The sequence below is a fragment of the Colletes gigas genome, unplaced genomic scaffold (assembly GCF_013123115.1).
Source record: "Colletes gigas isolate AHSC1104 unplaced genomic scaffold, ASM1312311v1 Colletes_gigas_Sc00033, whole genome shotgun sequence".
Taxonomy (NCBI): Eukaryota; Metazoa; Arthropoda; class Insecta; order Hymenoptera; family Colletidae; genus Colletes; species Colletes gigas.
Genome location: NW_025106662.1, coordinates 336301 through 349902, shown reverse-complemented (window position 1 = coordinate 349902; position 13602 = coordinate 336301). Strand labels below are relative to the sequence as shown.

Below are 13602 nucleotides of genomic sequence, written 5' to 3'. Positions count from 1 at the left end.
TTGATTTTATTTAACAAAAATCCCTGGACTCGTGAGTCTTGGAAATATTCAAATTATTGGACAAATTGTGTATTCTTCTAATGTTGTTAGAATAATAATTAGTAATATCTTTCTTCCAGAAATAGGTATTGTTACCTTTATGTACAGTAAATTTTCATTTATAATTTTATCTTACACGTTATATGGTTTGATATCGATATTATTAAACGTCGACTATTTTTGAAACAGCAACAGTTGCAAAAGTTATTTGGGAAATGAATGTTTACGGATTATTAAAACGTCTACAGATATTTTTTGTTTCAGAACAAGAAGGACGATTCTCGATCAAAATGGGTAAATGAATGATAAAAAACAAAAGCTAAGAAAACCGAAAGATAAAGGGGAGGTAGACGCATAATACAAGGGTACGTTTTAAACGATATGAATATATTATATTTTCGTAAGAAATTCGCACAAATATGCATAGTATATTAATCGTACGACATATGATGTAACGAGTGTACATATAATGATATTACACCGTGTACTTAAAGATAAATCATCGTTATGACCTTAATGAACGATTCAAAGAGTTTTCAATAGTAGCAGGTAAGAATTGCACATGGTGGTCTCGACGCGTAACATCAATTATTAACAAGTCAGAACGATTACGAGCGCGAAAATCGCCGTAACCCAAACTTTTTTATTCCGGATCGTTCGCCAACGGTTCGACCTGCACCTTTCAATTTTTCTATCGAACCGAGTGAATTTTTGTTCAGTCTCTGTTTTTCTCGTCCATCGGTTGAAATCCTCGAGAGACGTTTCGTCGCGTACTTAACACGGCGGAAAGACGGCTGCTCGCTCCCTCGTTCGCTCACCCGAGAGAGAAAGAAACTAAGACGTACAACGTGAAAGTTTTAACCAATTAATACACACACATATATATATATATGTGTGTACGAATATATATATAAAAACACATATTTATGCATATAATGTGTGTTTATATGTATATATCTGTATGAATACAGAAATACTTTTCGCGTATTTAGTCCTTGCGAGGCGTCTGCTCGAAATTCGGCCTCGTCAGAGATTAGAAACGAGAAGAGCCAAGTTCAAACGCCTGTGCTCGTCGAATCGCATGCCAAACGGGAAAGTTAGTACGAACAGGTAACCGCGAAGAATCGCGGATCGTCGAACAAGTTGATCCAGGCTAAGTTGGCTTCGCTCTACCTTCGCATCTCCCGCTGCCATTTTGGTACTTCCGTGCCAACGTTCGGCTCCATCACGATCCAGCGTTTCGTACGTGGTCCGTCGTCACGCAATTCCTTTGCAATCATCCCTCTCCTCCCCTCCCCTCCCCCCTGCCTTCACCGTAGATCCCCTCGTCTTCTTTTCCGTCATACTCCACTCCTATACACGTGTTTCTTATTTTTTCCCCTTCCGTTTTCTTTCGAACGCGGTTAAACGAATTCTTCATCGCCCGATGTTACCTTCCCGCCCTCCTTTTCCTCTCCCCCTGCACCGTCGGTTCTACGTCCTGATTACATGACTATACATTTGCCTTTCTCGGCCCAGGGATTGTTCTTCTTGTCGGGCGCGTGTATCAGCGGGTCAGTCTTCTCGTTCTCTTCCACATACTCCCTCATCCTGGAAACAACAACGTCGATTAAACCAACATTTTCGACTTACACGAGATCAAACCACTTACTGTATTTTAAAACTATAACATATACGATTAAGCGATACACAAAAACGTTTATGGAGGCCAGTTAACGATTTTATATGTTTCATACGACGTGATTACCGCGGACATACTTTGTACTAATCGAGATTAATTTTATCTCATTTCTCCTAGATTCTAATCGAAAGATAATCCAGTCGATGTTTCTTCGAACGAACCCACGAACTTTAATGGTATTTAAATCGAGTCTCAGTGATTATTTAATTACTTGTTTATTTTTTAAATTCCATATAATTTTCGAGTTTCAATTTTGTTCGTATGTTTAGAGTAAGAATAGATCGCGCGAAGAAGTTACGTAATCGACGTATTGCGATGAAACGGTGAATCAGAGGAAATATAAATCTCAGCGAACGAAGCGGCAAGGAATGAAAGCGACGCGACATAAATTTCGGATCATTGAACATCGCGTTCGCGGATCGCTCCGAACGCAACAAGGTTGAAAGTGTTGCAAAGAAAATCGCCAGAATCGAGCAAAGAATAGTCTCGTTCGTTGCGAACAGCACGGTGAAAGGGACTCGGCTACTCGGGTCCATTTTGCGTTCAAGGAGAGCTCAGTGTTTCAAAGGAACGCGCCAGGCCTGATTACGACCAACTTTTCGTATTTTCTTGCCGCGCGTTTTCAAGTCGCGACAACCGATTCCAAATTGCAAAGTACAACTTGTATTTTCACCCAAAAAATTAACGAAAACTTTTGTTGTTCGATCCTGTAAACGGCGAATAATTTTGAGTAAAACTTTCGATATCATCGAGGGATAAGATATCACGTTGAATTTAGATTTGACATATTTTCAAATTTAATAATAAATAGACAGATGTAGAGACATATTTTTCCATGTCTTCTTGTTAATGTACAGGGGTTTCATCTAGTTCCAAGGAAGAAATATATATTTATTTTTTATTTTTTGGAATCTTTGAAGAGGAATTTTGTTTTTGTAAATTGGAAAACTATATTTTTAATTTAATCTGTGGACCACAAGTTAAGAACCACTGCTATGCATTATACAGCTTTGCAAACGGTCAATCTTGTTCGCTAAAGGGCATAAAAAATCTCCTGCATCGCGTTCTTCTATAAATAAATTTCTTTTAGAAAGGTACCGAATCGAATTCCGATCGTTGGTTCGTAGACGCCTGATATCACAAAATTCCATGGAAAATTAACATAGTCCGAGATACAATTTAACATTCACGACATCGTTTAGAACGTACGGGTGGACCGTTGAATAGGATCAACGACCCCGATACACAAATGCGGAAAAACACATCTATTCGCCATCGACGCGTCCTTGAATGTTCAACGAGTTCAATTCCCACGTTTTTAAAACCATTGTTTCTATCGAGTCTCTCTATTGTCGAGTTTCTGACATGGTAACAACTCCCTCCATTTTGTTATTCCGCGCTCCAACGCAACAGTCTCTGTGGCATTCTCTTTAATGTACAGGGTTTTCCAATGGGATAGAACTTTGTTGAAATAACATGATAATTACAAAAGATACCCTAAAGGTGCTCGTCATTTTATTTTTACGTATAAAATATTATTATTTAACCACCACAAGATAGCGTTTGGTGGAGTGCAATACTATAAACCCAATCTTAAAAATAATACAAATTATCTTTGCTTTCAGATCGTGGACAGTTTGCGGCTTGTTGGAACAAACGATTTTGTATTGAAATAAAATGAAAATTTGATACTCTAAAGGTGACGGTTATTTTATTTTTATGTACATTCGCGTATATAAAGTACAATATTTTTTAAATAACCATCACGAAGGCGTTTGGTGGAGTGCAATACTGTAAACCAAATCTTGAAAATAATACAAATTATCTTTGCTTTCAAATCGTTGACTGTGGCTTGTTGGAACGATGGCCACCCCAAAGAAAAAATCTACTGGCGTCGAGTTGCGTTTCAAGCAAACAAATAACAAGTACAATTGAACGTTTACAATCGCTCTTATTGGAAAACCCTATATATCGTCGGTCCCACTCATCCGTAAACGTCGATTTTTCAATTTTTTCGACACTATGTTTACCCCCAAAGACACGATCGATGGAATTCGCTACTTTCGCCGATGCCATATGGTTCCATGCAGCTGAGCGCGCTCGCATGGTCACCGATACGCACGTCACAACGATCCTGAGAATGTCGTCGGGTATCATTCCCCTTCCCAACGTGTCCGCAAGCATCGAGGAAACTCGAAGGTGTACAGTCTTCCACTTTTCCTATCTAAAGAATGGATGACCAAACTCCCACTTAACGCGTTCGCTACCACCGGTTGCGTACATTCTGCCGCAGCACCACGTTTATAGTAATTTTATTCAGTACTAGTCGTTTCTACCAAGGACCCTATTCGCTATAACCGAGATAAAGAAAAGTTACAGAATTATTTGCGCCGACTAATGTTTTGATCGCGTTGGGAAGGCGTTATCTTAGCGAGTATCATAGTTGCTGAATATTAAAAGGTATTTCTAGGAAAGTACCAAAAGTGCCATTTTGACCATTACACCCAAATGGAACCATCGTTTTACTCAACGAAGTTAAAGACGTAACGTATCGTTTTCCAAAGATTTCTCGATCTGGCAAAGGGAAAACGTAACGACTCAGAGAATGGAGACGGCACTCGCCAGGGGGACAGTAGCTGTAGCTAAAGATTAGTGCTGATTGGGAAGAGGAAAAAAATGGGAGGTATATACCTTTCACTCCGGGGCACTCTCCGAGTTGTCGACCACGGAAACTTTTTGCTTTCGGGTACGATTCGCCTCGAAAACCGCAGAACGGGATAAGGTCGTTGGTCGAACGTAGTTCCGCGTTGTTCCGCAACCGGGAACAATGTCGAACTTCCTATGTGTTATTAAACCGGTGCCTCGTTAACGACGCATCTCCGCGTATAATCGAACTCGAACGTAATAGAGATAGGAAGTATTTTTTAATTTTCCATTGTTTCTCGAGTACGTCGATGAAACTCTCGTCCGGCTATTACCCCCTACAATTTAGCAACTGCGTTTATAATTAATTATATTCGCGACTTATTTCAGTCGTGATCGATTACATTTTTAATTCATTGTATTTCTAATTGATTATTATTACGCGATATCACAATGTTGCTATTGTTTTTTTAGGATTCTTTAGCTCACGTAAACTGGTCAGCAAATTTTCGAACGGTATCATGAATCAAGAAGAGGGAGATCCGCTGAAAAATAATTTTGCTCTCCTTTTTCAATTTTTGATTATTGAAACAGTTTAGTGAATGTATCTGCCATGATTACCGGGGCACTGTAATTCCTGCGCAAAGTGTTCATTTCCTTCTGTATGAAACGTAGCAACGCGTAAAAATGTTTGGTATCGGCAATATAATTGAAAAAACATTGAACGCGAGGAATATGCGACAACGAGTCGAAACGATTTAATAGTGAATATTAAGGTTGGCGCATTTATAGTGTAAGAAGGGAAGGGAAGGGAAAAGAGGCGTAGAAGGGGGAAGCAGGAAAAGAAAATGAAAGTAATGTAACCCAGGAGAAGAACGTTTAATTCGAAGTAAGGCGGAACAACACGGTTGTCCGTTACAACGAAAGAACAAGTTACGTAGGCGATTGAATCTAGCTCGAATTGGTTCGTTGATCGGTTGTTATTATCCTTGAGTCATCGGGAGGCATTGCGTTCGATCATCGTGGAAATAAAAGCCAGAAATACTAATTTTTTAAACATCCGTCCGAACGGTTGCATAATCTATTAAGGATAAAAATACCAAGATTTAACAGTCCATTTATTATATCTTGATGCGCTTATCTATTTTTCTTCTCTGGTTCTTAAAAATTCAAGTCTCTATTTTTGTTCATCCCCCCGTTGAAGCATTTCTTTAAACCTTGATGGATCGTAATTTGCGAATGAAACGTAAAGGGGCGCTTCAGGGTGGGTTTCTCACATCTGTGGACTGGCCTAACTGGCCTATTGCCGCGTCACGATCGCGTGGATCTAGTATGCGAGCCAAGTTCGATATTGAATGTCTGAAAGTGATCGGTACGCGAATATACGATTTAATCGACTGTCCACATCCAAGGAGATCCTGTCCCTGTAATATGGGAACGTCGTTGTACTTCAGCCTTGGTTGTTAATTGCCAGCCGTGTGTCGTACCGCGACAGTTACGTCGCGAATGGCTAAAGTCATGTCGGCCATGGAGACACTTCTTTTTAATGGAACCTACTTCAATGACATGCAGCTCATCTGCGTTTTTTGAATTTGTAAAAAATACCGTGGATGCTCGAAATATAAGTAAACACTCGCGTGGAATTCCAATGTGAGACAGTTTACGGTTTAAACAAACAAACAAAGTCACAAAGACCTGGAAAACGTACATATGTCTAGGACAGAATTACTCCTCCGCCCTTTAAGTTTCTATTCTCGTACAGCATCTCTGCTTTTAGTAAGAATCGATTTCTCGACATTCTTAGGTAAATATGCGTTTATCGTCATAGTCGGTTAGCTCATCGAGCATACTAGCGATCTAAAAGCATAATTATCTGTTACACTTTCTTGCTCTCGAGGATAGTTGAACGAACAGCTTCGAGCTGAGTTGTACGTCACTAAAAGAAAAATTCCACCGTCCGTACTTTAATTTTACGAAAGACAGTCGTCGAAAACAACCGCGAATTTTTCAATTAAATTTTACACGTTCGATATGTTATTTGTAAATCTTCCAAAACGATATATCCCTTGTCGAACAGGTATTTGGCGTTCGGAATTTATTTAAAATAGAAGATACTTTGTGGATATTTTAATAATTATTAACACTTTTCTTCTCGGTGCTCGAAAAACTATTGCGTTCTATTATACATACATATATATTCATCTGCATGTTGCGGGACTTTTATTTATAAATAATTTGGGGTTGTAGAATTACTTAAAAATAATACAAATATTTATACGATAAATAGCTCAGAAGCGCAAGATTTCATTGCATATTGATTAACACATAGATTTATAAAAGCCATTTGTTTGACTTACTCAACTAATAAATATTACTTGTTAGCAATTTAAATTAAATTTAATCAATATATCAATACGAATATATATATATTCTAATTAAAAGAAACACAACTTGTTAATGTGACCCCGTAAACGTAATAAAATAATAATAAATCTAGTGTTAACAAGACACGAAAGCAAAATGTTTAAATTGTACACTGTTTCGGCTAGAAAACGAAGAAGCAAATGTTTAGGAACGTTTATTTGCTCGTCGTTCGCGATAGCTGTAAAAATGGCACCGCGTCTCTGAGTCTCTATGGGGGTGGAATGAGAGAGAACAGGTGCATAAAGGGGAATAATATAGAATAAATGAAAATAAAAGGAAATACGATAAAATACGAAAGATTTACGGGCGGGAAAGGGTAGTAAACGAACTTACGCGGTAATGCTCTTCGATAAGGGCCACCGTTCCATACTGGCTTGGTACTTCATGTTCTCGATCTGCTTCTTCAACGCGTCCTTGTCCATGTTGGCGAGTACACTGGGATCCATGGTTATAGCCGCGCCTCTCTTTCGCCAGATAAGAACCGAATAGCGCTTGCGCCCCTACGAAAAATCAATAGAATTGCCGTGTATGGGAAGTCCTGTTAATGGAACACCAAACTACATCACCGACAGTCAACAGGAAATTCGATTCTGCGAGGAAAGTGCGCGGATCGATGTATTTCTTCTTCCTGATTTCCGGTCAGATGAAAATAAACCAGAGGTTGAAAACAGTTGTAACATCGGTTTCAGTTCTTGAAACATTTATATAAGAATGGTTTAATAACGGTTTGGCGCCCTTTAGTATACATAATTACTAAGCAATAAAAAGTAGGGAACAGCATTAAGATGTAAAAATTAATTTATTAAAACTTAGTTAAAGCGATATTTGTTACAGAATAAATTTTTGTGTCCCGACTACCCCTGGAACCCTTCTTTTACTCGATAAGGGTGCAAATAAGGGTGTACTCTAAACATTTCAAAAAATTCTTTCTCTTTCACATTTTATTCGAAGAATGTGTGTATTCTTTATTTTGCAAACTTTAAAATCTTATAAAAAGGAGATCAGGTGTATCTTCGAGTGGGAAAACAGCCACAAACACATACGGAACCACCGCCATGTTTCATTGTACTCCTCATTTTTTTTTTTTCTCCACACCATGGAAAAGTGTTCATCGGAGCGAAAAATATTTAATTTTGTAAATTAACTTATAAAAACGCAATATCCTTAGTTCTATTGGGTTTTAATAAATTCATTATAATCTGTAGCGAATTAGCAAAATCATACAAACCTACATAATTTCATTAGTTTCAACATACTCTATCAAGTCTTATATTTTTTCAAATTAGAGCCAAATAATTTATAACGAACATAACTAAATAGGAAGATATCTTAATCGTACATAATACGAACTATTATTTATAATTTATGGACCAATATTAGTCATTGCTTCTAGAATTTTTGTATTTTCAAATAGCGAACTGCAGACTCGCAGAATCGAATCGCGTTCCTCGATAATGTTTTCGACAGGCGGTTTTTGGCATTGTAACTTACCTGGTGCGTAGAATTTCGAAAAATAGAACCCGTACACGTGTCACAGGAAGTCCGCTGAAACTTGTGGCCGATTATTATAGTTGTAACACCGTAGCACTCACCTTGCCGGAGGTCGGTGAAGTTCTGAGAGAAGCTGACTCTTGGTAGGTTTCTCGATTCGCTTACGGAAGCCTTAACAAAACTCGGCAATCTAATTTGCTAGTAATTTACCTGCCGATACCTTCAATCACTGTTGTCATAGAACATTTTTTTTAGCGAATGTTCTACTACGTATAATCTGCCGCGAATAAATGTGCCAACCCTTTCCCGAGTCCCGTTGAATCCGACTAAATTAACGCAGCACGCGCGCACGAACGCGACGTTTGAAATCTTTGGGATACAAACAACGAAAAATATTTTCTTTTTGCAATTAATTTTGTTTCGAGCTGCTCGCAAGGCCGGATCAAGAGTTTCCGGGGGCCCCCTCGATGCGAAAAGTGGGTGAAAACGGAGAAAAACCAATAAAATTGTCTTTAAGAATAAAACTTTGATTTTAGAAAATTATTAGCTATATAGTCATTAAACGCGTTAACAAGTGATTCGATGCTTGTATAATTAGTTAAAATACGTTGCACAGAGTTTAAAACTGCTTGGATAATTTATTATGTAATGAAAAATTTCACAGAAGACGCACGAAGTTTGGAAACATGCGCATCATTTTTTTTTTTTATGTACTTGCATGCTTGGCCGTAAATACAATGTACTTCAATTCGTATAGCGATATGACATCCTTAAATTTTTAATTGTCAAATTATATACACTTATACGATGATGTATATTGAAAAAATTGTCAAGTGTACATTGTAAAATAAGAATCATTTATTGGTTGTGAATTTATTAATACAGTTAACGAAAAAAATGGCGTGCCAATTTCAGTTTTCGAGAGGTAACGGCACAGGCGTGGCGGAAGCAATCGGAAATTGGGGATTTTCGAACAAAGTCTCAAATTCTGGGCAAGAACTCAGACGTTTGAGATACCTTTCTCAAAAAATGGCTTGCATGTAAATATTAAAAATAATATCTCTTCTAACGCGATAACAATAATATGTTTTTATCGTGGCAATTTTGTAAATATTCGGACATTGGAATAGCGCGAAAAGAATAAATTATAAACATAGGTATACATGCAAGTGCAAGGTACAGCTATATGCTATTATCAACCTAATCTTGATCATGATAAAATTTAAACGACAGAATGGAAATGAGTAATAAAATACAGTTTTGAAATTTCCGTATAGTACTACTTTGAACGTGTTTCTTTTTCAGTGTGTATTGTTGTAAATTTTCAGGAAAACTGGAAAACCGTTGATGTGCGTGAAATATGATTGTAGAAACGATCCAGAAGCTTGGTACGTGAAACCAAGCCCCGAAGAGTGCAAACCAATTTGGACATTTCCCATCAAGAGGCCACTTATCACATATAGTTCTACTGCTGAAATACTTTTAACTTCGAATTTGAATAGTATCGGATCGGACCTGCTTTATGTAATTCCTGGACGAAGTTACGCGTTACAGGGTGTATGTAAAAATATTTTGTCAGATCCTAATGGAATTATAATACTCGATCTAAATGTTTGTAACGCCTTAAACATTGATGATGTCTCTTACACAAATTGTGAGAAAAAATACATCTACTTTGAGGCACTTTCAACATTGTTAGGTTTCCAGACCTTAATGAACACATCCAATTAACAAGGAAATTACCTATCGATTCAGACATTAGACTTTTATCACAGAATTAGAAAAGTAATAATATTGGGCTATTTGGTCCGTACAAAAGCTCGGTTCTAACATAGATCAATTTCCCATAAAATTTTTCGTTTACATTTAGGGCAACGATATCTAATTTACTTTCTTAATTACTTCACATTCGACAGACGGATAAATGGTATCGACGGGGACCGGATTGTTGCCCGCAGCCCAGCTGTTTAGCGCCACAATGTCCAAGACCATGTTGTTACTGAAACCTCATCCTTTCCACAATAAAATAAAATAAAATATTTGTATCGTAACACCATTTATGAGATTAAACAAACATATTTAATTTAATATTAAAATGTACACTATATTTCAGTTTTTCTTTATTTACAAAATAAATGTACAGAACCATGCTTAAAAAAGAACGTATGCGATTCCGATCGTATTTTTCTACTTTGTTTATTTCTCAGAGATTTTTAGGGCCATCTTGGATTCATCAATTTTCTGATAATTATCAAAAGTGTAAGTATTTCTTGTGAGGTGTAATCGTGTTAGTATGTAATTATTTATCTAGTATGTTTTTTTTGTTTATTTATAGTAATTTTTCAAGAGAAGCACCAGGTGATACCAACGGAGCCACAAGTCCTGCTAATCATCTTTCCAGCTTCTCGCAATAGGTGTGACGATTATTTGATCAATTACCCTTTCTCGTCCTTTCTGATTGGCTCTTCTGTTTCAGGATACCCTGGTCTGGCACGATCGTCGACGGAGAAAGTAGAGAAGTTAGAACGGAGCCATATCCGTTCTCATCGTCATTCGTGGGGCGCTTAAAGTGACTGAAACATGCTGGTAGTTCAATTTTGGATTACAGTGAACCGATTCAGGTAACTTTTATTTTACACAATCGATTTAAAAAACTATTTATTAAATGGTCTATTAATTCTATGCCTTCTCAAATAGTATTTTCATTTGTATACGATTAAAATAAAATTTCAGAAAGTACTTGTTCCTGCAACAATAAAAATTGTATCGTGCTAATTTTACATTGAAAGCGTCTTTTGTAACCCGCATGTTTAATCCGATAACGAGCTCTGAAAATTATTTTAACGGTACAATACACTTTGGTATTTTTTTACCACAATTATGATTAATTAAAAAGAATGTTGACCCATTTACTTATCATTATGAGCAACATTTTAAAAATTGACGATGCATTTATACTTAAGAAGTGTACAATTAAAGCACAGTATACATAAGATGGAATTAACAAAATTAAATTACCACCTGTACATAGAACATTTTAAAAAGTTTATGTGCTAGTTACTAAATATTGTACGTCCTACGATATCTTCCAAACTCTACACTGTAAAAATACAAACAACTTTTATTAATTTCATCTTATTTTGGGAAAGCTTTATTACAATATCTTACTTCGTTTATTTTATACATATATAATAGTTTGCAATACATACTTTTGATTTCGTCTTTAAAACCAAACACATTTATGTGATTTTAAACTTTCGAATTTTTTTTATTACTTTTCGAAGTATCTTCAATTGTGTTTTTTTTTTCAAAATGCAAACAATTCACAATAAACAGCGTATATGTTGAGAAAATATTCTGTTATATTAAAGTTTGTAGCATATTTCTATTACACTCTATACATATTTTTAGTATTTAATTCATCGTTTTGTACTAGTATGAGAACAATTAAATCTTTAATTCTAGTCGCTTAAGTAGATATTATTCTACAATTTTCTGTCAGTAGAAATATAAATTTAAAAAATGTAAATTTTCAACAATTTTAATTCTAAAAGATATCACCTATGAAACTAATATAATATTGTTTATATCTTAATAAAAGTAGATTCTGTTGTTATAGTTATATTAAAAATATCGAAACATTGGGCAAATAATAAACCTGATATCCAATTTCAGATGAAATAAAACTTAGACACTTTTTTTTTTGTTTTACAAACCATTAACTTCGCTCAATATAAACAGGCTTTAATTTGTAAATTATATACAATCGTCGTTTTATGTATGTACTATTATTACGTTAAATGCATGTCTCGTTTCCAGTTTTAAGTATATTTTTTTTCACTTATTTAACCTTTGAATGGTGCCGTAAATTTTTTTAACATTCATAATGTATTGTAAATGTGGTTCTGTCAGTAATCTCAGACGATGTTTTCTTAAACATAAATAGTATTTTTTAAAATAATGAATCACATATCCACAAAATATACATATATGTCTTATAAATATAAATAAAAGGTTACTTAGATTTTGTATATACGTGCCTTAATGCAAACATTGGTAACAAAAAAATAACTGTAAACAGAAGTAGGAAGATCTATCACATCATTCAAGTACTAAACTACATAATAAATTTAAATATATATATTTATAATATTTCATAATGATTATAGTGTTCTATTATTACTCCTTGAATTAAAAATTCGTTGTTAGATTGTAAATCTTTGACAAAAGTTGCTGAAGTATTGAGCAGTCTATAACTTATTAGTTATACCTACTTTGACTAAAAATATCAACGATTACACAAAACGAAAATTTAACTAAGAACTTAAATAACACAATGGTGTAATTTGTATATACAACTTTACAAGATTTTTTTATAAGATATATTTAAAATTTAACATTACGTGTCGACTTATAATAAATGTAATTAGTGTGTAACATACATAAAATATAATGTCTAATCGCTAAATACGGGGTTGTCCGTCAAAAATGATACACTCAATTATACTCTTTTGTCGTTACAGATACGAAAATGTATGCATGAACGAAATCATCGATATTATTTTTTAAATCCGACAACGGACCTCTTCTCACAAATTTCTTTAGAAGAAACTTAACAACCTATGATACATACATACATACAGGGTGAGTTATACAATAACCATTGCTAGCGTTGAAATACAACGATAATTTTAAATTTTCATTATTTACTGAATTACAACTTACCACAACTATCTATCATGTGTCCGCGTCTCATCCCCTAGCCCAAAACTCAGGTTGCTGCAAGTAAAAAAACTTGGAGATCACCAGTTTCGAGTAATTTATAGTAATTTAAACTTTTGTTTTTAATTTTTAAACTTCTAGGGTCCATTTTAATTTTAAACATTTTTTTCGAATAAAATCATTTTCGCTTTCTCACTCGCTTCCTAGTGATATATAAATCTTCAAGGAAATACGAGTTGGGAATGCGAAAGTAGAAAGTCCAATCTTTAAAATAACCCCAGAAAGATTATTTAATAACTTTTTTTTCTTCGAGTTATATATATATATCATAGGTCATTGAATTTTCGTTAGAAAAGTTTCCAATCCTGTATAAAAAAAGGATACATCGTTTTATTAAAAAACAAAAAAAATTACAGATTTCAACGATCTTGAAGTATGTTGAAGCAAGGATGGTCTATAACATAACAAATACCATAACTTTTCGCTTTGATACGTTCATGGACTTTTACCCTTTGACGTACTTTAAAGCTATTAAAATTGATGAGATCGATACTAATCTAAATAATTATTATAATATTGAGCAAGTCTCATGACTGTTTCGA

General features: G+C 35.2%; 2 protein-coding genes across 2 annotated transcripts; one reads left to right on the top strand and one right to left on the bottom strand.

Moving 5' to 3' along the window:
• Positions 1 to 485: 485 nt before the first annotated feature.
• LOC122402102 (guanine nucleotide-binding protein subunit gamma-e) lies at positions 486 to 8387 on the bottom strand. Its single transcript, XM_043404640.1, has 3 exons — positions 8279 to 8387; positions 7121 to 7287; positions 486 to 1629 (listed from the first exon to the last, which is right to left on the bottom strand). The coding sequence occupies exons 2-3, from the start codon at positions 7231 to 7233 to the stop codon at positions 1524 to 1526; spliced, it is 219 nt and encodes a 72-aa protein (XP_043260575.1). The 5' UTR covers positions 7234 to 7287; positions 8279 to 8387; the 3' UTR covers positions 486 to 1523.
• A 788-nt stretch (positions 8388 to 9175) lies between these two features.
• Positions 9176 to 10281, top strand: LOC122402176. The gene is made up of 3 exons (XM_043404771.1): positions 9176 to 9318; positions 9607 to 9835; positions 10195 to 10281. Exons 1-3 carry the CDS (start codon positions 9176 to 9178, stop codon positions 10279 to 10281), a joined length of 459 nt encoding a protein of 152 aa, XP_043260706.1.
• Positions 10282 to 13602: the final 3321 nt, after the last annotated feature.

Coding starts and splice junctions, on each gene's coding strand:
- LOC122402102 (XM_043404640.1), bottom strand. CDS start 7,233: ATGGATCCCAGTGTACTCGCCAACATGGACAAGGACGCGTTGAAGAAG. Junction 1,630..7,120: donor TTATCGAAGAGCATTACCGC/GTAAGTTCGTTT, acceptor TGTTGTTTCCAG/GATGAGGGAGTATGTGGAAG.
- LOC122402176 (XM_043404771.1), top strand. CDS start 9,176: ATGGCGTGCCAATTTCAGTTTTCGAGAGGTAACGGCACAGGCGTGGCG. Junction 9,319..9,606: donor TCTCAAAAAATGGCTTGCAT/GTAAATATTAAA, acceptor GTAAATTTTCAG/GAAAACTGGAAAACCGTTGA. Junction 9,836..10,194: donor GAAGTTACGCGTTACAGGGT/GTATGTAAAAAT, acceptor CACATTCGACAG/ACGGATAAATGGTATCGACG.